This window comes from Vombatus ursinus, unplaced genomic scaffold, assembly GCF_900497805.2.
Source record: "Vombatus ursinus unplaced genomic scaffold, bare-nosed wombat genome assembly UNPS02014789.1, whole genome shotgun sequence".
NCBI lineage: Eukaryota > Metazoa > Chordata > Mammalia > Diprotodontia > Vombatidae > Vombatus > Vombatus ursinus.
Window position 1 is genome coordinate 26,310,998 of NW_020954567.1, and position 26,407 is coordinate 26,337,404.

The 26,407-nt window shown below is 36.5% G+C and overlaps 1 protein-coding gene across 1 annotated transcript in view; it reads left to right on the plus strand.

Moving 5' to 3' along the window:
* The window catches only part of HMCN1 (hemicentin 1), a 514,295-nt gene that overhangs the window by 425,034 nt on the left and 62,854 nt on the right, over window positions 1-26,407 (plus strand). Inside the window, exons 76-87 of the mRNA XM_027868406.1 lie at window positions 1,318-1,439; window positions 2,312-2,476; window positions 5,486-5,593; window positions 6,194-6,331; window positions 6,446-6,580; window positions 8,741-9,010; window positions 11,344-11,534; window positions 14,407-14,620; window positions 20,740-20,874; window positions 22,342-22,532; window positions 24,593-24,674; window positions 25,727-25,996. Coding sequence (XP_027724207.1) covers window positions 1,318-1,439; window positions 2,312-2,476; window positions 5,486-5,593; window positions 6,194-6,331; window positions 6,446-6,580; window positions 8,741-9,010; window positions 11,344-11,534; window positions 14,407-14,620; window positions 20,740-20,874; window positions 22,342-22,532; window positions 24,593-24,674; window positions 25,727-25,996 — 2,021 coding nt within the window. The remainder of the gene's footprint in view (window positions 1-1,317; window positions 1,440-2,311; window positions 2,477-5,485; window positions 5,594-6,193; window positions 6,332-6,445; window positions 6,581-8,740; window positions 9,011-11,343; window positions 11,535-14,406; window positions 14,621-20,739; window positions 20,875-22,341; window positions 22,533-24,592; window positions 24,675-25,726; window positions 25,997-26,407) is intronic.

Consider the following 26,407-nt stretch of genomic DNA (forward strand, 5'->3'; position numbering starts at 1 on the left):
AATTTTGATGTGGTTTCATTCTGTGACTGCAGTGGTCATGCACTGGGACTAACACTGACACTAAGCTGGTTCTGAATGTCCAATCTGGACCAGACGAAATTTGATTGAGCTGAATTCACCACCTTTAGTTATTTTACCACCTTTAGATAGTTTTCTGTCAGCTGAGGGCTAGATTTCATGCCAAAGTTATGTATAGCATGCTCTCTTTGCATGCTCTAAGACCTTCTCTGAGACCCTCATCAGGTTTTTTTCCTTTGATTACTCAGATATCAACATCCTTTCAGTGATCTATTCGGATATACTGTTTTAACCTTTGTGCATATTATTCTCTTGATTTTGCTTAAAAGTGGACTTTATTTTAATTGTTTTAATATTAATCTATTTTGTACAAGCTTCTATTATCACTCCCTCCCATTGCCCTATCCCAATTGAAAAAAAACTAACCTTGCAACAAACATAGTCCAGCAAAATAAAATCTCACATTGACCATATCCAAAAATGCATGTTTCATTCTAGATTTTAAATCCATCACCTCTCTGGCAGGAGGGAGATGGTGTAACTCATCTTCAGTTTCCTGGACTCATGGACAGCTTATGATTGCATTAATCAGAGTTCTAAAGTCTTCCAAAGTTGTTTTCCTCTATTGTGTTGTCATCATGTAACCTGTGCTCCTAGTTCTGCTTACTTCCCCCTGCATTAGATCACAGAGATCCTCCCGGTTCCCTCTCAAACTATCCATTTGTCATCCATTTGTAGAACTGTAATATTCAACACATTCAGAGAAATTATTTGTTTAGCCATTCCCCAAAAGAGGATATTCCCTTAGTTTCCAGTTTGAAGCTATTGCAAAAAGACCTGCTATAAATATTTTTGCAGGTATTGGTCCTTTTCTTTCAAGATTCTACTTAAGACCACATACTAATTATCTTTAGGAATGATGAAAATTTTCCCTAAATAAAGTACATTTTTACATGATATTTATACTGGTTCATTCCACTTGAAGAATCATAAAATCATAGCATCATTCTTTGCAATCACTATGAATTCTCTATACCAAAAAATAAACCGGATAAGGAGGTGGAAAGCAATGAGACTTCAGGTACAAAACTCCATTTTTTTTCATCTCTTCTAGGGTTAACAGTCTGTAGTCTGCATGAGGAATGCTAGGACCAGTTGATGATTTTATTTAGTAACCAAGTTATCCTAGAGGAATCTACATGTTTTAACCAATGCCTTGTGAAATAAAAACTCTTTATGAAATTACTAAACAATTCATTACATCTTGTGTAACTCAGATCTTTGAAACATATTTCCTAGGCTGTTGTCTTCAGGATCTCTAGTAATCATTTCACCTACTGTGGATGATACTGCATTATATGAATGCACTGTGTCAAATGATGCTGGAAAGGATCAGAGAGCCATAAGTCTCATCGTACAAGGTATGACTGTGTCAGAGCAAACATGCAGATGAACAGTTTATTATAACTGCCATTATATCACAGGCCTCTGTGGCCTCCTCAGTTCAAGTAGCATCCACTACAAAGTATAGTGCTGGATAAAGTGGTACAGATGAGTTCCTTAGGAAAGAACTCCATGTTTGACAAGATCCCCTGGGAAAACTGAGCAGCAATCTGGCAGAAGGTAGACTTAAGACCAACACCTTATCTTATATTCCACAACATGTTCTAAATAGATACATGAATTTAATATTCAAATCATACCATAAAAATATTAGGACAGAAGCTAATCATATACCTCTCACATCTATAAGTAGGACATGAATTCTTGTTTTTTTGTGCTAGACAATGGGGTTAAGTGACTTGCCCAGGGTCACATAGCTAGTAAGTGTTATGGATCTGAGGCCAGATTTGAGCTCTGGTCCTCCTGAATCCAGAGCCAGTGCTCTATCCACTGCATCACCAAGCTGCCCCTTGAATTCTTAATCCAACAAGAATAAGAGGCACTTATAAAAATTAAAATAGATAATTTTGGTTGCATCAAACTAAAAAGCTTTTGCACAGACAAAATTAATTCATATATGACAGAAAGGGAAGAAGTTGAATGAAAAAAATCTTTGTATCAAATCTCTGTAATTAGAGTTAGGTATCCAACACATATAAGCAATTAATAAACATATTTGAGACAATTAGCCATTTCCCATTAGATAATTGGTCAAAGAATATGAACAAATATTGCAGTCAAGTAGCATTCACTATAAAGGAAAAAGAAAAAGTTGCATACTAATAATGTTTTAGAAATTTGTATATCTGAAAAATACTTATAGTATTATTTATTTTTTCTTCTTTTTCAGTTCCGCCTTCCATAGCAGATGAAACTACCAATCTGTTGATAACTAAACTATCTCCTGTAGTGATTACTTGTACTGCTTCAGGTGTACCATCGCCCTCAATTCACTGGTCAAAGAATGGAATAAGGCTGCTTCCTAGAGGAGATGGCTACAGAATTCTTTCTTCAGGTATTCTATCATGCAGTAATACAATTTCAAGTAGGGTACTGAAATACTGAAATGTCAATCTACAGGGTCTGTGGTTTATGTGAATTGTGATTCCACAACCAAAAGTTATCTTTGTCATAGAATCTTCTTTATTCCACTCTTACATATGTGTATTTTGTTTTTAAATTAATATTTCTACATATTTCTTATGCAACTAGGCCACAAGCTCTTTAACTTTGATGGTTCCCACTCAAGGGCCTAGAATGATACTTTGCATATAATAATAACAAAAATCACAGAATTTTAGAGATTAAAGGGACCTCAGATGCCATCTGACCTAATGCCCAAAGAAGAATCAATTTTACAATGTAACCAAAAACAGTAGCATGTAGCTTTTTATTAAAACAGGAACAGGGAACCTACAACCACTTGAGGAAGCCCATTTCACTTTTGGAATGACTTCTAAGTTTTTTCTTCTCTGTGTTAAATATACTAATTCTTCCAGCTTATCTTTACATGATATAAACTTGATAGCCTTCGTGATCCCAAATCATTTGTTCGATGCACTCAGCAACTTAACAATGCCCTTCCTCACATTTGGTATTTGGAGTGGCATACAGTACTCCAGATGTGGTCTGAACAGGTCTGAGTACAACAGAATTACGTTCTTTGTCCTCAATTCTAGGCCGCACAGTATAGCCCAAGACTGGATTTGTTTTCCTGCCTTCCATGGCCTCAGCCAGCTTAAGATTCTCTAAGGATGGGACAGAATTGGTCATTTTGTAGGCAGCAAGGAATAAACAAAGAGACAGGGAAAGATTAAAAATGAGAGACAATGATCAATATGATGAGATATCCAAGAAGTCAGGAGGGGATAGAGTCAAGTGCACAAGTAAACATGTAGAGGGATTTTGAATTGTGGAGTAAGGGAGATGAGGAACCCCTCACTAGCCAAGCTGTCATATGTATGGGAGAGATGGTAGTGCTAAGGTGGTCAGGGAGCTTCAATCAGCTGATCAATATGCATTTATTAAATGCAAAGCACTGTGCTAGGTACTGTGAGTACAACAACCAAATAATCCTGATGTTAAGGAATTTTCATTCTTTTTAGGGAGATAGCATGTACATACATCAGAGGCAACAGCAGGGTTAGGTAATAGTAGAGCACTGGACATTAGAGTATTCAGAAATTTAAATCCTGCCCCAAACATTCTAGTTATGTGAGCTAGGCAAGCCACTTAACCTATGTCAGCATGTTACAGATGAGGACACTAAGTCTTGGTTGTATTATGCATGCACCTAGGTGGCAAAGTGGATAAAAGTGTTGGAGCAGGAAAACCTGAGTTTGAACATTTACTCATACACTTGCTAGCTAGGTAAGCCTAGGTTAATGATGCATGATGCAATATAACAACTTTATTTAGCAGTACTCTCCAGATCTCATCTCATTTACATCCAAACACTTTGCTGTGTAGCCTAGCTAGTAATATTTCCAATCCTTATACTAAGAGGACTGTTTATCTATTCGGAAACAAATGTATCCTGGAGAGGTCCTACTGTGTCAGCTTCTACTGTGGCTCATGTCTTTGACATCTCTTTTATGTAGAGGAAACCCTCACACAGAAGAAAAAGATTTTTATATGCCCTATTATATCTGTTCCCAATCAATATGGATATACAAGTTTTATTCTTTCCAATGAACATTTACTAAGTACCTAATAAATAATTATAATAATTCACATTTATTGAGAACTTTAAAGTTCATAAAATATTTTCCCCTCAAAACTCCTGTGAGAGAAATAGTGCATACATTATCACCATCCTTCCCTGATTGATTCCCTACCATTAATGCTCCAGGGAGAGCTTAATTTTGAAAATGTAAAAAACAGAACTCCCATCTTTTCCATACTCTCCTCTCTACGAACTTCCTTATTTCTGTAAAGGTTACTGCCGTCCTATAGTCTACCAGTTATGTAACCTCAGCATTATTTCAACACCTCCTCCTCCCTCACCCCCACATGTCCAGTCAGTTGCCAAATGTTGCTGTTTCTCTGTCCACAACATCTCTTGGATCCAACCACTTCACTCTACTCTCCCACCACCTTAATTTACTTCTTGCTTGGGCTCTTACAATGGCCTCCTAATAAGTCTCTCCCTGCCCCACATCTTTACCACACTCCAATCCATTCTGCATACAGTTGCCAAAGTGATTTTCCTAAAGCACAATTCGTATCATGTTGCCACCCCTCAAATCCTAGTCATTCTCTATTACACAGATAAAATCAGTTTTTAAAGACCTCCACCACTCAAGCCCAGCCTATCTTTTCAGCCTCATTAGATATAACTTCACTTCTCATACTCTACTGTTTAACCAAACTGGCCTTTCAATTCCTCAAATGGTACTCTATCTATATGCCTTTACATGGCCATCCCCTATGTTGGGAATGTGCTATTTCCTAATTTCTGCCTCAGAGAATCCCTCACTTCTTTCAAGATGTCACCTTAAGCAATACCTTCTACGTGAAGCCTTTTCGGATCCCTTGCAACTGCTAGTGTCTTCCTTCCCTTACTACCTTGTGTTTATTTTGTATATAATACAATCATAAAATGATAGCTCCCATTTACCTAGTACTTTAAAGTTTGCAGAGCACTTTTATTTATGTTATCTGATTTGATACTCTCAATAACCACATGAGGAAGGTACCATTATCTCATTTTGTAGACGAGGAAACTTCAGCTGAGAGAGTTTAAGTGACTTAACCTAGGCTTACCTAGCTAGCAAGTGTATGAGTAAATGTTCAAACTCAGGTTTTCCTGCTCCAACACTTTTATCCACTTTGCCACCTAGGTGCATGCATAATACAACCAAGACTTAGTGTCCTCATCTGCAACATGCTGACATAGGTTAAGTGGCTTGCCTAGCTCACGTAGCTAGAATGTTTGGGGCAGGATTTAAATTTCTGAATACTCTAATGTCCAGTGCTCTATCTGTCAGTATACATCATGTCACTGTGTCCTTTCTCTCCCCAGGGGCAATTGAAATAACGGCTGCTAAATTAGACCATGCTGGAAGGTATACCTGTGTTGCCAGGAACGCAGCTGGCTCTGCACATCGGCATGTAACTCTACATGTTCAAGGTAAGAAGGGTCATTTATGCAATAAATACCCACTTATTTTTAATGATTCTGATCATTCTTTAAACAGTATTACTGTCCAGTACAGTAAAACTAGATTTATATTTTTCTTGGGAAAAATCATGTCAAATATTTAAAACAGACCAAAAAAGTACAAAATGATAAATTACAGACTAGCCCCAGGGTTTTTATAGCACTCATGTACAGTGGAATGAATACTGAATTTGGAGTCAAAGAACTTGGTGGATTATATAACCTCTCTGGGCTTTAATTTCTAATATATCAAAGAAAAGTGTTAAATTAAATAGTTTCTAAAGCCCCATTCAACTTTAAATCTATGGTCCATTGCTCAGCTGAAGGTCCGTCTCCTTTTTTTGACTTTGTGAAATCTGGTCCTCCTTATCTTCTGTTGCTATTTTTTAAGTAGAAGCTCACTATACAGGTAGGCCACTGAGCATGCAAGGTGGTCTTTGTCTTTCTCTAGAACCTCTCCATTGCTAATTCTCTAGAATTGTGAAGTAAGGCATACCTAATTCCATGTCTCTAATAGATGTTTATTTCAGAGACTTATGTATTCCAAACTCTGTATCTGATTTTTCTTAGAGCCTCCAATCATTCAGTCCCAGCCAAGCAATCTAGATGTCATTCTGAACAACCCAATTTTACTGCCATGTGAAGCAACAGGGACACCCAGTCCTGTCATTACTTGGCAAAAGGAAGGCATTAACATCATCACCTCAGGTATCAGTCACTATTTGATACATACATAATCAGTCTTTTACAATTAAAAAGTTGTCTGATTTTTTTTTAATTAAAAAGGATTCTAAATCTTTGTTCTTCAAAATTTTAATATAGGGGAAAGTTATACAGTTCTTCCCAATGGTGGTTTACAAATCACCAAGGCTGTTAGTGATGATGCTGGTACTTATATGTGTGTGGCTCAGAATCCAGCTGGTACAGCCCTAGGCAAGATCAAGTTAAAAGTCCAAGGTATGTTGATGTTGCTGAGTTATTCTTGTGTTATTTACATTTGATTTTTTTTATCAAACATAATTAAAATTATGTCACTCTTTCCCCCAAGGAGTTCAAAAGACAGCATAAAACATTTCATTTTTTTCTTACATCATTTTATAAAGTAGGGAAGAAGCAGATGATATCCCCATTGTACATGTTAGAAACTGGAAAAAAATCACATCATCTTTGGAAAATATTTGAACTTCAACAGTTAGTGCAAGGCAATCATTGTGTCCATCTCCATTAAAGTACAGAGTATATACTGAAGTGTTTTTGCAGTTTTAGTACAGAAGACATTTTAAATTATTTTTTAAAAATTTTCCTTTCACAATTTTCTTGGACAGTTGTCTGACCTGTCATCCTGACTTTTGAATGATATTGAGCATTTTCAAGTAAAGCCATTTATAAGGCACCAGAACATGCAGGCAATTTAGATAATTCAGTGAAGTATTTTTTAAAAAGCCAAACTAATTGTTACATTTCATACAAAACAATCATTTGATTGACTAGATTTAATTAGGATAATTAAAAATTTTTGTAACCCTGCTTTTTTTTGCCTCTTCCCCTTTGCATTGTGGCAATTTAGAAGAAAGCTGAAGTTTTAAGTTACCAGGACTTCTTAGTTTTCTAGATAGGTGACATTAAAATGAAATTTATTTTTACATCCTATAGGCATAGCCTTACTTCAAAGAGAGCTTCACACTGAAATCAACTTTTTGAGGTACAAAGTAAAACTAGAAATGGATCCTGAGCTACATAATTTGTATTTGCTGTATCCCCAGTGCTTAGCACAGTGCCTCACACATAATATATTCTTTCTGACTGATTGATTTTAGTATAATTCTTCTGATGAATTTCCCAGGTGTTATAGTCTCATTTGCCTAATAATTTTAAATCCAATTTTCTTGAATAGTTCTTTTGGTTTCTTATTACTCTTGAAAAATTATTAACGAAGGGAAAATTATTTGACAAAATAACAATTCATTGGATTTTATGTAAAAGGAAGTAAAATATGAAAAATTTTCTGATTTTCATTAATATACTTATTCATTTTTTGAAGTTTCACATGTAGTTTAAACAAATTTACCAGTCAATAATGCAAAGATAACCAGAACTGATTTTGCAGCTGGGACATTTCACATTCTGTATAGATATATACTTACACATTGTGATTCCAAAGCACAAATTAGAGTGCATAATTTAAAGTTTCTAACCAGGAAATTCATAAGGAGTTAATTGTGAGTATTCAGCTCTCCTATAACAGTATTATAAAATACTTTAGGGTTGAAACTTCCACAGAAAACATAAGCCATTTCCAGCTTAGTCCAGTAATCATATTTTTCCATCATTCACTTATTAAATGTTTAGAAAATGTTTAATGTAGTATAGTAAAAGGCACTATACTAGGCATTATGGGGATTATAAAGAAGCTCCTACCCTTCAGAAGTTTACACTCAAGTTAGGAAAATTAGATATATGCAAAAATAACTATAATAGAGGAAAACACATAGGACTTCAGTTGTCTGGGTGTTACCAAAGTTAAGTGCTCTGGAAATTCAGATGGGGGAAAATTACTTATGACTGGGGTAAACAAGAGAGGTGTTTCACCATGGAGGAGGTAGAATTTGATTTGATTATTGAAAGATAGATAAAGACCACAGGGGGAAGAGCAGTGTATGGGACAAAGCAGGATAGGACATTATTGTAAGGAAATGTATTTGGAAGAGATGAAAAGTTGTCTTCTATTCAAATCTCCATGGAGTTTTTTTTTTTTTGTACCCTGCGTAAATGGAAGGGAAAATTCAGACTTGATACAGATGTTACAGTTAATATTTTTGCCAGGCTACAGAATAAAATTTGTAAATCATCAGTGCTATATGCACATATGCTATTCCCTGAGTTAATACACTATAGATTACACATTTATAATCTTTTCTTTAAAAAAGCTTAGGGGAACTTAACTTGCTGATCTAAAGTAAACCAATTTTGATGTTGGAATAAAATGATAATAAATTTCAAAAAACTTTACAATTATCTCATTTAATTTGCTCAAATAAATATGCAAATAAAATGCAAATTGTGTACATATTATTATTTTGTTCAAAAATGAGATTTAACTCTCTGAGTATCTTTTAGTTCCTCCAGTCATTCGTTCCCATCCAAAGGAATATGTCATTTCTGTGGATAAGCCTGTCACTCTGCTGTGTGAGGCAGAGGGGTATCCACCTCCTGACATCAGTTGGCATAAAGACGGGCATGAGGTGACAGAATCAGTTCGCCAGCGAATCCTCAGCTCTGGGGCCTTACAAATTGCGTTTGCTCAGCCTGACGACACAGGGCAGTACACATGCACGGCAGCAAATGTGGCAGGATCACGCAGCTCAAGCACCAGCCTCACTGTCCATGGTAAGTTGTACTAAAATGAAATTGCTTTAGACAGGTTCATTTTCATGGCATAGAGAAAGAAAATAACTAATATCAAAAAAAGTAGGAAGCAAATTATTGAGTGTAGACAGGCAAAGATGGGTGGACTTTGTGTATATCAACTTGTTCTTCATAGTTACCAAATATTTGTAAGTTTGTGAGAGAAAGAATTTAATTTTGGAGTCCTCAGATCTTTCTAGTTTCCCTGCCCCATGGCTTTCAGCAAACCTCCCCGACCCCCAATTCATTATGAAAGGAAATAAATTCTAGAGTTTACCATGCATATGCACACAAGAGATAAAGAGATAAACTAACTTCAATGGAATAATACAGCAGTTTACCAAATATTTCTTATACATCCTTGGCAAGTTTCTCATATATCCTGGGAGAATTCACACCCCAAGTTGGGAACCCCTGACTTGGTTGTTAAAATAGATGTGGTACTATCAGTCACTTTCCAAATTATGTTTTTATAAATCGTTTTTGGGGGACAGCTAGGTGGAGCAATGGGTACAGCGACAGGCCTCAAACTCAGAAGATCTGAGTTCAGATGTGTCCTCAAATACTTACTAGCTGTGTGACCCTGAGCAAGTCACTTAACCCTGTTTGCCTTAGCTCCTCATCAGTAAAATGAGCTGGAGAAAGACAGGGCAAAAACCATTCCAGTATCTCTGCCAAGAAAACCCCACCAATTCCAAGGTTTTTGAGAAAGTACAAAAGGTTATTCACATTCAATCTAATACCTTTAAAAGCCACATCAGTGCTAAGGTTGCAAAGATACTACTTTGACGTTGCAAGAATTAAATCTGCCTACGTCAATACTTTCTAAGATACTTAAATCCAAGTTCAAATTAGATAGTAAATAAGGCACACTAAGTAAATGACTTAATATTATGGTTCACAAACAAATGAAGCTAATGTTAAAATTCTCTTAGTTGTGTAAATGTAAAAGTTGAATTTCAGTGTCTTGATCTGGTTGCATTTGCATGTAGTGGAATAATGGAATGGAATACACTTGAAATACAGTAACAATATGGTATTTTTTCCTTATCATTTTTATGAAATTTAATACAGATTAGGCAACTGCTTCATCATGATTTTTATCAGTTATTCTTAGCAGTAAGTCTATGATGCAAATCCTGCATTAATATATTACACTGAATTTATTTTTTGTACATTAAGGAGATGGGAGCAGAGAAAAATCAGGAAACAATTCAGTTGATGGAATTATCTATTACATTTGAAATTTGTTGGACACATAATCAAACTGAAGAACTGAAATACAAAGAACAATTTATGAATGTGTTAACTGTTTTTCCATGCACTGAACATTAGCATATTTTTTAGGTTTTTATATACTCAGCAAAGGATAGACAGAGTGATGGAGGGACTTTATAGTTCTTAGTCTAACCCTCTCATTTTACCAATGAGGAAATCAAGGCCCAGAGGGTTAAGGAACTTGGCCCAATGTCTCACATATAGTAAATGACAAACCCAGCATTCAAACCCAAGTGCTCTAACCCCACCAATATCCAGTATTCTTTCCACTATACAATGCTGTTGAGATCTATACCAGTGAGAACAACTTTACCAATGAAATCATAAATCCATCAAAGCATTAAAATATTTACTTTAATACCAAAAGAATCCACGGTTTAATCCACATGAGTATTTTTACCATCCTAGATCACAAACCCATCTACAATTCGGCAGGTGATCTTTAATAATTACTGTGGCTGAAAATTGTATTGCAGCCGATCTGGCAGTAAGCCTCTCTAAATCGTATAGGCTGCTACCAACTGAGTATGACCTGCCAGGGCTTGTGTTCTGCTGACAAAGCCTTTAGGAAGCCAGAGTCACCTGCACACAACAAAGGCCTTTAAGGAAGAATTCAGTAAAGGATCTGGTATGTATACAATAGAGGATGAAAATCAGGGCTCTCTCACTGTGAGCCTTTCAGAAGCTACTTTATAAAGGTGTAATAAAAATTCTACCTCTTTTCAACTAAGATGCACCCAAAATGAGATGTAGAGGTTTTTAACCTTGGAACAGAAATAAGTTATTATGAAACCAAATTTAAGCATATTTAGGTTATTAGTAACAGAAAAGTGGCATCTTGACCTATTTTTGTTTCCATCTAGAATATCTACTATTTCTGTTCTTTGTATGCAGCAAAAAAGATGCAAATTATTTAACAATGTTTTGAGAAGCACAGGCTAAAGTGTCCTAAAATACATTCTTTTTATTCTATTTATGGTGAATTCAGAGATCAAACTAAAATTCCCAAGTGAACATCTTTCTTTATTTCTTTATAGTACCACCTAGAATACGCACCACAGAGGTACAATACACAGTCAATGAAAATTCACAAGCTATTCTACCATGTGTGGCTGATGGAATCCCTACACCAGCAATAAACTGGAAGAAAGACAATATTCTTTTAACTGACTTATTAGGAAAATACACAGCTGAGCCATATGGAGAACTCATTTTGGAAAATGCTGTTGTAAGTTTAAAAAACCTGAACAGATTGTCAAAGTGGCTTCATACTTTTACTCAGCCTGGAAATGTGGTTTTTAGTCATGAAAATGTCCTATATGCCCAAGTTTGGTTTTCATATAAATCTGTGGGTTTTTTTGTAGGGAATTCTGTCATTCTGTAAGCCAGGGATTACATGAAGAATTAGGAGGCTATGGTAGTAGCCTGGGTAGGACAGGTATAATTTTTTAGGACTACATATACCTAGAGTGCTATAAATCTTTTAAAGTTATTTATGGTCTTTTCCAAAAGGACTGACATAAATCAAGAACTCAATGAGTTTTGTAAATCTTAAAATGTTTAATTGTGCTGTCAATATTTGTAAAGTTAAACTGAACCAAACTGAATTGAGATTCAAAGCACACAAGTGAAACAGCATAGGAAATAGGCCCTACTTGCCTACAAACATAGCTCTCTTACAGCCTAAAGATTCCAGTTTTAATAGCTTTTACTTCCTGCCAAATGTTTGTCATTTCAGTACTACATTTATCATTATCAGCAATAACAAATATTTATAGAATGCTTAATATTTACTGGGCATAAAAAAGGTATAAGACATAGTCTGTGCCATTAGGAAGCTTACAGTTTAATTGAGTAGAGAAGATATATACATACAAAGATAAATCATTATTTCAGTACATCTTTCAAATGCCAAATAAAGATACAGACAATAATTCAATTCAACAATAAGCTATTAAGTGCCTACTTTATGCCAGGTGCTATCCCTGGAATACAAAGACAAAAATTAAATAGCCCCTGCCTTCAAGAAACTTAACATTCTACTGAAAGAATGCAACACACACACACACACACACACACACACACACACGAAAGGAAATACAAAGTACACATAAAATAAATACAAAGTGATTTGTGGGTGAGAGGATACTGACAACTAGGGGAGTCAGTAAAGACTAATTTTAGGAGGTGGCACTTACAGAGCCTTGAAGGGAGTTAGGGATTCTAAAAGGCAGAAGTAGGGAGAGAGATCATTCAAGGACTGGGAGAAAGTCTGTGAAAAGACTTGTGACCTTGAGCAAGTAAGTCACTTAACATCTGGGTCTATTTCCTCATCTGGAAGATGAGGGGATTGTACTCGGTAAACTAAGCTTTCATCCAACTCTAAATCCATGTTCCTATGATCCCATGGAAGCGGGAGATGGAAGGGCATTTGTGAATAACAAAGAGGCCAGTTTGGCGGAAATGTAGAATGCATGATAGGGAGTAGCATGAAGTAAACCTAGAAAGATAGATTGGAACCAGATTATAAAGGGCTTTAAATGCCAAGCAAGAGAGTTTGTGTTTTGTCCTAGGAATCCACTGAAGTTTCTTAAGCAGGGTAGTGATTTGGGCAGCTATGTGAAGGATAGATTCAAGAGGGGAGAGGCTGGACTGAAGGGAAAAAAATAGAAGGTTATGTTAATAATCCAATATAAAGATGACAAAGGTCTGAACTAGGGTGATATCTGTGTGAATGAAGAAGACAAATTAAGAGATGTTTTGGAGGTTGAATTAAAAAAAAATGATTGACCACTGATTGGAGATGGGGGAGAGTAAGAAAGAATGAAAAGTCAAGGATCGACTCCCAAGTTGTGAACCTGGGTGTTCCAGAAGGATGGTGGTGCCTTCAACAGAAACAGGAGAATTAAAATGAAGACTGGATTCAGGGGAAAAGATAACAAGTTCTGTTTTGGATATGTTGAGTTTGAGATAACCTTAGGACAGAAAGGTAGAGATTTCTAAAAGGCATTTAGAGATGTTATGGTGAAGCTCAGGAGAGAGATGAGCTAACTATGCAGATGGGGTTTTCATCTGGCTAAAAATTTTAACTGAACCCACAGGAGCCAAAATAAACAAAAAAGGGGATAAAACTGTAGCGGACGCTTGTACATAAAAGGTGAGGTCTGGATGATCATCCAGCAAATGATACTGATGGAAATCTTCTGAAGAGAATCCAGAAGGGAGGGATGAACTTGTTCAATTCCTCAGAAAATTAAAAAAAGATGACAACTGGTAAAAGTCCAATAAAGCAGTGGATGTGGTTGTAGTAAACACAGTTGGATTCTCTTTTTTTTTTCAGTGTTTCACTTTCAGAAATCTGTTGTTCTTCAAGGCCTAAGTTTTCAGTCAGAAAGCTACTTCACAGAATAATTAATAAATTTAGCCCATTCTAACTATGCATACCCTTTAAAAATATCTATTATTTGACAAAGACCCACATTTCAATTTTATTTCTTCTTTCAATAGTCAGTGGGATGCATCTGATAGCTTCTGCATTCTTTCTCTCAGCCACTTTAAAATCTTTTGCCTTGCAGCTCCCACCTTAGAATTCTAACATGAGAAGAAATAGGATCATACCTTCTAAAACCCTTCTCTATTCAGTTGTAACCTTTGTATGTATATGCCTTCTCTAATCAATTAGTATTCAACACTGCAATAAGTCACATTTCCCTTCTGAGAATCATTTCCCCCTTTTATCTTACTTACTTTTTCTAGGATTCAACCTTCACCCAAAATCTGATGCACTGACTGCTAGGAATCTCAGAATATTCACGTTCCCCAGTCACTTGTACAGATATTGTAACAGAGCTTCCAGAGGTGTTTGCTATATCTAGGAAAGTTTTATAAGACAGAATTATTTTAAGAATTGTTTATATAGTTCTACATGTTGTGCTTTAGTCTGTATTTTTCTTAATCATTTTTTTCACTAGTAATTTTTAGGGGCAAAAAAGATGATCATCAATACATCTGTAGAAATTTAAGTTGCTTTATAACTGGGTATACAATGAAACATAAGAGCCATGAGCTTGAAATACTGTGCTGCTTTTTTTTTCTTTAAGCCTGAGGATTCTGGCAGCTATACATGTATTGCTAACAATGCAGCAGGTGAGGACACACACACCATCAGCCTGACCGTGTATGTTCTACCCACGTTTACGGAACTTCCTGGAGACATATCTTTAAATAAAGGTGATGAGCTCAGGCTGAGCTGCAGAGCCACTGGCCTTCCACTGCCCAAATTGACATGGACCTTTAACAACAATATTATCCCAGGTAAATGGCATCATTCTCAAAACCAAAAAACACAACTTTCATCTTTTCACCTGAGGATACATTACTCAGCCTTCTCCTCTATACCTCTTCCCACTCTAATTTAGGAATATAGTAAGCAAAAGCCAGAAGACATGATTGCACAAAATTCAGTGCAAAGACTTGACTGAGACAATAAGGTATAGTATATAGAGAGCTGGTGTCACTTCTGATTCATTAATTATATGGAACCAGGCAAGTGAGGTTAGTGCCCCCAGAAAACTCTCTCAGACTCTGGTTTGCAGGGCAGGTATCAATCAGTATTGGGAAACAAATTCCTCGCTGAGAATTCTCTGTGCTGATGAAATCAGAGGTTCACAAAAACAAAACAAAAATGAGCACTGCTTTAGAATTAACAAAGGGCATGTTTGCATTAAAGAACTATGTAACTTGTTCCACTCCAGCCTGCTACTTAATCAACAGCTTAGTTTTTGATGTCACATAACACTGTATTTAGAACTTTTTAATTTTTTGATGATATATGAATAATACTGTTTAATATTTGGAGCTTTCTTTACCTTGTTGTGTGACAATTATATCGCATTTCCATAGAAGAAGATAACTATCTGAAAAAAAAATTTTTTTTTTTTTTTGTCATTGACATTTAAGGTTTCACCTTTCTTGATGTCAAAGAGTATGTTTGAAAAAATAGCTCTAGGGAATCAATCCCCTCATTGAGGATGTCGCAGATGACATTCATGCTTCAGTTAGGAATAAAGCTAGATGATCTCTGAAAGGCTTTTAAAGCCTTTTATCTTTCCAACCAGTATATATTACCTGTCTTCCTACATGGCACAGTTCAGCCAAACTGCTTTTCTTTCTGTTCCCCAAATACAGCATTTTTCTCCCATCTCCATACTTTTGCCCTGGCCATCCCCCATGCCTGGATGCATTCCTTCCTCAGCTTCAACTCATAGAATCCTTTATTCCCTTCAAGATGCCTTTCTTTATCTCAATTGCTATTGCTCTCCCTCCTGTTTGCCTTGTATTTAATTACTTTGCATTTATTTTATATTTTTTCTGTACACATTTTGATATAACCTATTGCTTTCCCAAAAACACAATTTAAATTTCTTGAAAATAGAGTTTCAATTTTTGTCTTTGTATCTCCTATGCCTAGCATAGTGCTTCATATATGATAAGTGCTGATTGATCAAATCAATCAATAAACATTTAAGCACTGGGGGTATTTACTTTTAGCCCAATTCAAAACATGTAATTACTCCACAAATATGTGTGTCATCATTTGGGAGTACAAAGTAAATATAGTCCCAGATATTATAAAATAAGTGATCATGTTGTTATAAAACTGGTAGGTACTTAACCTTTGTCTTTTCAAATCTGCCAAATTATTAATTAAAATGGGAGCTTTTGTCAGGACTCTGATTTAAATTAGGAAAAAGAATAGTTTTGAGATAAAGATAAAATTGGGAATTTCACATGAATCAGTCAATAAACATAAAAGTGCCTACTATGTAACAAACACTGTACTAAATGTTGGGGATACAAAAAAAGAAGCAAAAGATGATTCTTACCCTCAAGGAGCTTACAATCTAATAAGGGAGAGAATAAACAAACAAATACGTACAAACAAGCTATATACATATATATACATATACACACACACACATATATATATATACACAGGATAAACAGGAAATAATTCAAAGAAGGAAGACATTAAAATTAAGAAGGGTTGAGAAATGCTTCTTGCAGAAGATGGGATTTTAATTGGAACTTGAAGGAAGCCAAAGGGAGTGATGAAGAGAAAAAACATTTCAGGCAGGACAGACAGGCAGAGAGAATGCTGTGAGCCAAATGATAAGAATGTCTTGTTCGTGGAACGGCAAGGAAGCCAGTGTCACTGGATCAAAGAGTATGTGACTGGGAGTAAGGTGTAAGACTGGAAAGATAGTAGAGGACTAGGTTATAAAGGTCTTTGAACACTAATCAGAGGGTTATATCTTTGATCCTGGAAGCGACAGGAAGCCGCTGGAGTTTATGAGTAGGGGAGTAAGGTGGTCTGAACTGCACTTTAGGAAAATCCCTTTAGTGGCTGAATAGAGAATAGATTGGTGTGGGGAGAGACTTAAGGAAATCCCTAAGTATAAGGACATGTTTTGGATACCTAACCGCTCAGTTGCTCAATTTTGCATCTTCCACCTTAATTCAGCCATACATAAGGATGTGTGGTTAATTTGGTCCTATTAAGTCCTCCCTAATTTAATCACTACCCACTCACCACAGTGACTCTTCCAAGGTTTCTTCCATTCTCAAACCTCCTACAGTATCCCCTCTCCCCACCCTCTCACATGAATCTAATTCAATTCACACTTCATCAAAAAAAAAAATTAAAGCTCTCTCTTCTCCCCTTATCCTCATCTCAAATGCCTTCTGCCACTATCTCTTCCTTTATCCATCTCACATGAGATGGCCCTTCTTGCCAAAGCAAACCCCTCTACATGCCCAAGTGATCCCATTCCATCCTTATCTTCAAAATCTCCATGTAGGGGCAGCTAGGTGGCGCAATGAATAGAGTACCAGCCCTGGAGTCAGGAGGACCAGAGTTCAAATCAGGCATCAGACACATAACATCCACTAGCTGTGTGACTCTGGGCAAGTCACTTAACCCCAATTGCTTCACCAGGAACAACAACAACAAAAAAAAATCTCTATCTACTGGCTCCTTCCCTGCTGCCTACAAACATGTCTGTGTCTATGCCATCCTCAAAAAAAATCACTTGATCCATTCATCCCCACTAACTATTGTTCCATATACCTCTTCCCTTTTATAGCTAAACTTCTTGAGAAGGCTGTTTAGAATAAGTACTTCCGCTTCCTTTCCTCTCACTTTCTTCTTACTCTTCTTAACTGTCTACAGTCTGGCTTCTAACCTCATCAAGCAACCCAAATTGTTCTCTCCAAAGTTACTAACATTCTCTTCAGTGCCAAATCTAATGGCCTTTTCTCAATCCTCATCATTCTTGACCTCCCTGCAGCCTTTGACATTGTTGATTATCATGTTCTTCTTGACATGTTCTTCTTTCTGGGTTTACCTGACATTATTCTCTCCTAATTCTCTTCTACCTATCTGACCCCTCCTTCTCAGTCTGCTTTGCTAGATCTTCATCCAAGTCATGCCCACTAAGCATGGGTGTCCCACAGGGCTCTCATTTTGGGCCCTCTTCTTTTCTCTATTTCACCTGATATCATCAATTCCCATAGATTCAATTATCATCTCCATGCTGATGATACTTAACCAGGCTTACCCTCTCTGCAAACCTCCTGTCTCCCAAATCCAACTACCTATTAAATAAATCCTATATTGGACATCCTATAGACCTCTTAAACTCAACATATCCAAAAACCAACTCATTATATTTTCCCTCAAATCCTCCCCCCTTCCAAACTTTCCTTTTACTGTTGAGGGTATTACCATTCTCCAGTCACCCAGGCTTGCAACCTACGTGTCATCCCTGACTCCTCAGTCTCTCTCACCCCTGATATCCAATCCATTGTCAAGACCTGTCAATTTTACCTTCATATCATCTCTGACTCATTCCTCCTTTCTCTCCTCTAGCATTGCCACCATTCTGGTGCAGGTTGTTATTGCCTCACTCCTGTAGTATTACAATACTTAAGGAGTATTGCTGCAATTATTGTTTGGTCTCCCTGCTATAAATCTCTCCCCATTCCAGTTCATCCTTTAATCAGCTGTCAAAGCGATCTTCCTAAAGTGCAGGTCTGATCATGTCACCACCACCACCATCTACTCAATAAACTCCAGTGGCTCCTATTACCTCCAGGGTCAAATAAAAAATCTTCTGTTAAGCATTCAAAATGTTTCATAACCTAGCCCCACAACCACCACCTTTCCAGTCTTCTAACACCTCTCTCTCTCTCTCTCTCTCTCTCTCTCTCAAATACAGACATAGACACAGACACAGACACGCGCGTGCGCGCGCACACACACACACACACACACACACACACAATCCAATGATACTGACCTCGTTGCTGTTCCTCAAACAGGACATTCCATCTCTAGACTCCAGGCATTTCCTTGCCGAGAATGCTCTATCTTCTCATCTCTGCATCCTAGCTTCCTTCAAGTCCCAGCTAAAATCCTACCTTCTACAGGAAGCCTTTCCCAATTCCCCTTAATGTTAACACTTTCCCTCTTTTGATTATTTCTGGTTTACACTGTATATAACTTGTTTGTACATAGTTGTTTGCATGTTATCCCCCCTATTAGATTATGAACTCCTTGAGAGCAGGGACTTTTTTTTTTGTTATCTGCAACACTTAGCAAAGTGCCTGGCACATATTAGGTCCTTAACATATATTTACTGACTAATACCGAGTAAAGTGAGCAGAACCAGTTCAACAATTTATATAATGTCTAAAACATTATAAGAAAAACAACTTTGGAATATTTTAAAACTCTGATCAAAGCAATAGTCAACTACATCCCTAGAGAATCTATGATTCAAGAATGATATCCATCCCTAATGGAGACACAATGGACTCAGGATGAAAGAGACATATGTTTTTTGAAAGAGCAGCTATGTGGATTTATTTTACTTGATTATGCTTATTTGTAACAAGAGTGTCTTTTCCCCTTTGATTTTAAACTGAGAAACAGGTAAGTTTGGGGCCCAGGTAGGATTAGTAAGAGTGATATACCATCCCCCCCAAAAAAAACTTTAAACTGAATAGGAGAAAGTGAAAGTTCAGAAGGAAACAGAGGATTTTGAAAATAACATTGATTTTTTTTTTTGTGAGACAATTGGAGTTAAGTGACTTGCCCAGAGTCTAGTAAGTGTTATGTGTCTGAAGCTGGATTTGAACTCAGGTCCTTCTGACTCCAGGGCCAGTGCTCTATCCACTGCACCATCTAGATGCCCCCATGTTGTTTTTTTTTTTTTAAAGCAAATGGTATAAAATAGAAGCTCTTATTTCCATATACATTCCTTTTTGGTATTCTATGTGTATAGAAATGTCCTTTTTTGGTGCTGAAGTTCATAATAAGAAAGTAAAATAATAAAAAAGAAACAAAGAAAAGGGATAGAGGACTTGACCTGAGATTTCAATAATTTAACTCCTGAATAAAGAAACTCCCTCATGTTTGGCACATTTTCTACACGTTAGAGACTTTGAAAGTTGTCTAGAGCACTACTTGCCCATGATCATACAGCCAGTATATGTCAGAGGCAGGACTTGAACCCTGGTGTTCCTGGCTTCAAGCCAGGTCTCTAAACTCTGATGAAATAATGTACCTTAGTCTGCTTTTAGAGAAATTCCAGGCACAAAAAGTATACTGTGAATGCAAAATAATTTCTCAAGTGGTGTTAGTTTTAATTCTAAAAGCTTCTCTCTTCCTCTTGCTGTTTTTTCATTTCTCCAAGGAAAGGGAAAAAAATACCTATAGGTATATTAAAAAACAAAAAGAAGGGGCAGCTAGGTGGTGCAGTGGATAGAGCACCAGCCCTGAAGTCAGGAGGACCTGAGTTCAAATCCGGCCTCAGACCAAACACTTGACACTTACTAGCTGTGTGACCCTGGGCAAGTCACTTAACCCCAGTTGCCTAAAAATAAAAAAATTTAAAAAAAAATAAATGAAAGTTTTCTCTAAAATAAAAAAAACAACAACAAAGAAATCTGTGAATGTCTTCAACCTACTGATAGAACCCCTTTCATTCTCTTACCATTGATCCACAAATGAGGCAACTAGGTAGCCCACTGAGTAGAGTACTGGAACTGGAGTAAAGAAGACTCTAATTCAATTCTGACCTCAGATACTTACTAATTGTGTGACTCTGGGCAAGTCATTTCACCACTGTCTGCCTTGCATTCCTCATCTATAAAATGAGGATGATAATGGCACCTACCTCCCAGAGTTGTTGTAAGGATCAAATGAGATGATATTTCTAAAGTGCTTTCTAAGGAAGTATATGAATGCTAGCTATAATTATATATCTAACCATCAATCTACAGTATATTTAGCTTTCATAGAAATACTTGCTTAAGGATTTGTCATATTTGCAAATACATTTGTTCAATTTCTTAATTTCTCTCCACAGCAGAGTTTGACAGTGTAAATGGACACAGTGAACTCATTATTGAAAGAGTATCAAAGGATGACTCTGGCACTTATGTATGTACTGCAGAAAACAAAGTTGGTTTTGTCAAGGCTATTGGATTTGTTTATGTGAAAGGTAGGTGTAAGAATAATAAGATAGGATATGTTACCTTTAAAATGAGAATTTTATATTTTACTTTCACATTATTTAGCAAAGCTCTCCTCTTATGAGTCATCATAGTGCGACCATGACGTTGGGGGGTTCTCAAGGCCTGTGCCAGCACAGCTCAAGTTTTAGCAGATCCTACCAAGCTGAAAAGGCTTTGAGTGCAACTGACATGACAGTAAGCATACAGAAGCTATGTGTTGATTACTTGTTAAACAATTATAGAAGTAATCATCTTTAAAGAAGCAGTGACTGTGTGTGTGTGACATATTCACTCACACACACATATATGTAGGTGGGCTGATGTGTGTATATATCTGAATTTGTCTTATCCCCTTTTAGCTTGCAAATCAAACTTAGACAAAGACTGATTCATTTTCTTTCTTCCTATCAATACTATATTTTATCTATGTTAAAATGCAAAGGTGGAATCATTTATTGTAAATGTTCTTCAAGGAAAAAGAAAATTAGTGAATATTATAACTTGCATACTATATATATATATGTATGTAAGATTTTATACTCTACTTGCCATATCATCCAAATCTGGTTCCCCATCCCTTCTTTACAATAATGATGAACATTTATATAACACTTTCAGATTTGCAAAATTCTTTACTTATTTTATTTGATGCTCATAGCAACCCTGGGAGATAGGTACTATTATTATCCCTATTTACAGATGAGAAAGCTGAAGCAGGCAAAAAGAGGTTAAGTGACTTACCCAAGGTCACACAGCTAATAAATGTCCTAGGTAGAATTGGAACTCAGATTTCCCTAAGTCCAAGTCCAGCACTCTAGCCCCTATGCCACCTAGCTACATCTTAGTGATCATAATTACTGTGTGTGCGTGTAAATATCTTTCAATGTAAATCAAAAATTTTTTTCCTTTTGCCTAATGGCTTTAGACAGACAACTTTTGTGAATGGCTCTTAGAGTATTCTGTGTCTCTTCTTGCACCTTCCATGTTCAAAGAGTGCCAATTGCTTCAAGGATCCAGCTAAGTAGAGTGTTACTGTCTATAGCTTACAATAATTTTGTCAATTTATTTATCTACTCACTTTTATTTCACAGTTTTGTCTGCTTTAGAGACAAAATAAGATTAAGGGTTTGGGCCTCAAATAGCAACACAATATATAAACAGATTATTTATTACCTATGTTATATAGCCCTTTTTTTTTTTACAAAGCAAAAAATCAAACAGATGTTTGTCAATTATGTAGTTAATTTGATTATTAGCTATTCATAATCTGGACGATTCATTCAGGAGGCTCCCAAAGTGGACTTTTTAGCTGGACAGGCTATTTACATTGTTCAATGAACAAGATCACTGTCAAATCACTGCTTACTTTGTATTGGGTAGACATTGCCTAGAATTATTTTTCTTTGCATTAAGCTTTCAAATATCTGTCTTATGTTCATATATTTTCCTCTCAGAACCTCCAGTTTTCAAAGGTGACTATCACTCTAATTGGATCGAGCCTCTTGGAGGTAACGTGATCCTGAATTGTGAAGTTAAAGGTGATCCACCACCAATAATACAGTGGAGTAGAGGTGGAGCTGGAATACAGATAAGCAGTAGGATCCGACAGCTCGGCAATGGTTCCTTGGCCATCTATGGCACTGTGGTAAGTCACACAGACGCTTATATGTGGGCAGATCTCGGCTGGCCATAAAGTCAGGACTGAATTGGAAATTTTGTCTTAAGTGGTAATTTTAAATCATGAAATATGAAGCAACTGTGTTATACAAAAAAATTTAAGTATACAAAAATTCAACTTCATTAAGCAAATAAAAAATCATAGAATCCATTTGCAGCTTTGAGACTCAGTCAGTACACAAGAGTTAAAAGCCTACAATGTCCCAGACACTGTGCTAAGCTCTGGCTATACACAGAAAGACAAAAGACAGTCCTTCCCTCAAGGAGCTCACAAGCTAATGGGGGAAGACAACACATGAAAAGAAGCGTAAGGAGATCAAGGAGCGTACTGGCACAGGAGCATGATGAAATCCAGAGGAGTACATCTGGGTGGGAAATGAAGAGATGGTTGGCCTGGATACCCATCTTAAATGGATGATCTGGGTAGAACTCTTGGCTCTCTACCCTAGACCATCAGAAGGAAGGAAGAGTCCCAGGGACCAGGGATACTGACTAGGTGTGAGTTTCAAGGTTGATGTGATCATGCAGGATGGGCTTGGTGACACAGGTTTTAATATAGGATGGTTTTGATCATTTAGGCTATCCAAAGACTTTTAGCATAAATTCAGCTATCCAAAAAAATGAATCTCAAAATTACCACTTTAAATTCCTTCACTCCCAGTACCAGCTCTATGGCCCATTTGTCCTAGCAAATTCTCTGTTAAAATATATGTCAGAAGTTTGCTGGTTCATGTTTCATAAAGCACTTCAGATGTTTTCAAGGACCAATTATCTTAAATACATAGTTGATAAAAATATACATGTTCCTGAACACCAAATTCCGTGCTCTTTCCTCAGTTGGACTTGTCTGCTATTTCTGATCACTCTGTTACTTCTTGAAAGTATCCTTTTCTTTGTTTTCCTTTATCTCATTTTCTTTAACATTTCCATGTAAAAATGAACATTTACCCCAAGGTTCAGGTTTGGTCTTTTGCTGTTTTTTCTCTATATTCTCTGTCAGAAGATCTTATCCATGCCCATCACCTTTATTCAGTTTCTAAAATTATCTTCAGTCCTGTCTCTCCTAAGTACCCACATTGTATTTCCAATAGCTTGTTTGAGCTTTTAAAATAAACATCCCACCACCACTATCATCATCAACATGTCTTTTAAAATTTAAATCTTATCTTTCTCCCTCACCTGAACTTCCTTAATTCTCTTGTGAGTACCACCTTTCTCCAAGGCTTGAAAACTCAGAATTATTTGGGACTCTTTCTTCTTTTGTGCCTTCCATATTCTATCAATCACTAAATCCTGTCAAATTTTCCTCCAAATTATCTTTCACACCCATCCATTGTTTTCTATTTCCACTGCCACTCTACTACGGCCCTTATTAACATTCTTCGAAAGCCCTCATCACCCTTCTTTAAGAAAATTTCAGTAGCCTCTTATTCTCCTGTTTTCCCCACCTCTTTTCTGTTAACCCTCCCACTTATCTTGCATCTCACTAACATATCAGTCTTCCTAAACCTTCCCTCTGTTCATGTCACTCATTTTCTCAAAAACCTTCAATATCCCACTATTGACTCTAGGATCATTCCTTAGCTTCTACTCTAGGCTTTCCCAAAGCCTAAGTGAACTTTCCCCTTCCCTAAGTGAATTTTCTGGACTTTTTGCCTACCATTTCCTTTAATTGTTAAGCACCTACCCATAGTAGGTGCTTACTAAAAAAAAGTTCTCTTTGATGAAAATATTTTTTAAGGTAGTATTGAGTAGCTGCTTTAACGGGCAACATATTCTTCTCTAACAATTGAGTACCAAAAAATGTTGCTGTCTTTTCTGTTTAATAACAACACACTCCGTGAGAAGGGACAAGTTATTTTTTTAAAAATTGGTCTGAGAAAGTTTTGTACTTTCCAATACTAAATTGAAGGCATTTTGCTCTCTTAAATTTTTGCACTCATAAATTCTCTCTCATTATATACTAATATGTCGTGAAAAAGTTATGACGTAGAGTTCATATCTTTGCAAAACCCTTTCTCTCTATAGAATGAAGATGCAGGTGACTACAAATGTATAGCTACAAATGATGCCGGTGTGGTGGAGCGCAGCATGACTTTAACACTTCAGAGTAAGCCACCCAATTAAATGTCATTCATATCAAGAAACGTTACCTAGAATTTTCCTGCTTCTTTAGCCAAACATTTTTTTGATTTTGGCCACTAGAGTGTGTTTAAATTAACAAGGTGAAAAAAGTCTTTATCATTTCTAAATGATTCTTTTAAAACTTTACTATTATCTTTGTTTGGCATCATATATGTTATAACAGGCAGAGGGCTGGATTTGGAGTTAGAAAGGATGGGTTCAAATGTTGACTCTGCTACTTGGTACCTGTATAGCCTTAGACAAGTCACTTCACCAGTCTAGGTCTCATTTTCCTCAATAGATGAAGGGATTGAACTGGATGATTTTTCCAACCCTAAATCCTAGGATATATGAGAAAGTAAGCAATAATTTATTTGTCTATATCTCCCATAATTCTTGGGACATTGCTGAGTACATAATAAGGACTCAATAAATACTTGTTCAATTCCACTGAATTACATTTGCTAAACTAAACTGCATTGACTGACAGAAAATACTTTTCATTTAAATGTTAATTACAGTCTCAAAGAATGTATTGTCAATGCTTTGTATCCATTACAAATTATTAATAAAGGATAATTATATTTATAATATTATAATTATTTAGGTCTATTGCCTAAAAAGTTATCAAAGAAAGAGAAGGCAATATTCACCCACTCAGATATACATGTGTGGAACTTCAGAGTATATTCCACTTTTTTATGTAATTTGGCTGAAGTTTTCATTTCTTTAAGGAATACTTAAAGGAGAAAAAAAATCATCAGACTGATGACTCTGTCATCAGACAGAAAAGTCATGAAAACATGCTAGTATCAGTGGGAATATGATAGCAAAGGTTTTTATGAGGGTCAGTTAGCGTGTGTGTGTGTGTGTGTGTGTGTGTGTGTGTGTGTGAGAGAGAGAGAGAGACACACACAGACAGACAGTCTTTTCTCCAATGTTGTAACATCATCTTTATTCTATGCTTAGGTGAAACTTTGACTTTGTTGTTAAAATAAGGTGTGATAAAGCTAAAAATCTCTGTGCATTTCTCATCAGGTCCTCCAGTTATCATTATTGAGCCAATGGAAACTATTACCAATGCTGGCAGCACAATTATGCTGAACTGCCAAGCAACTGGAGAGCCTCCACCAACCATTGAATGGTCTCGCCAAGGACGTCCCCTCTTCTGGGATGATCGAGTTACTCTACTGTCCAACAACTCCTTGCGGATTACTGTAGCTCAGAAAGAAGATACCTCTGATTATGAATGTGTAGCTAGAAACTTGATGGGCTCAGTCCTCGTCAGAGTACCAGTCACTATACAGGGTAAGTAGCCAAAAAACTGAGTATTAGGTCATAAAGGCTAAGGACATTTAAATCCTATGTATGGTACAGCAAGAATCCTGACTCTTGTTTTACTTAAAGCACTTTTAAGATTTCAGTAGAATCATGAAATCATAGAATATTAGAATAGAACAAAAATCTTAGATATCAAAATCTGTCCATAGAGAAAAATACCAGCAGGCATTTGTGAAGTGCTTTAAGGATTTCAAAGTGCTTTTTACACATTATCTCACTTAACCTTCACAACAACCCTGTGAGGTAGGTACTACAGGTATTATTATCTCTGTTTTACAGATGCAGAAACTGAGGCTCAGAACAATTAAATGACTTGCCCAAGGTCACACAGCTAGTAAGTATGAGAGGCGAGATTCAAACCCAGATCTTCTTCTGCCT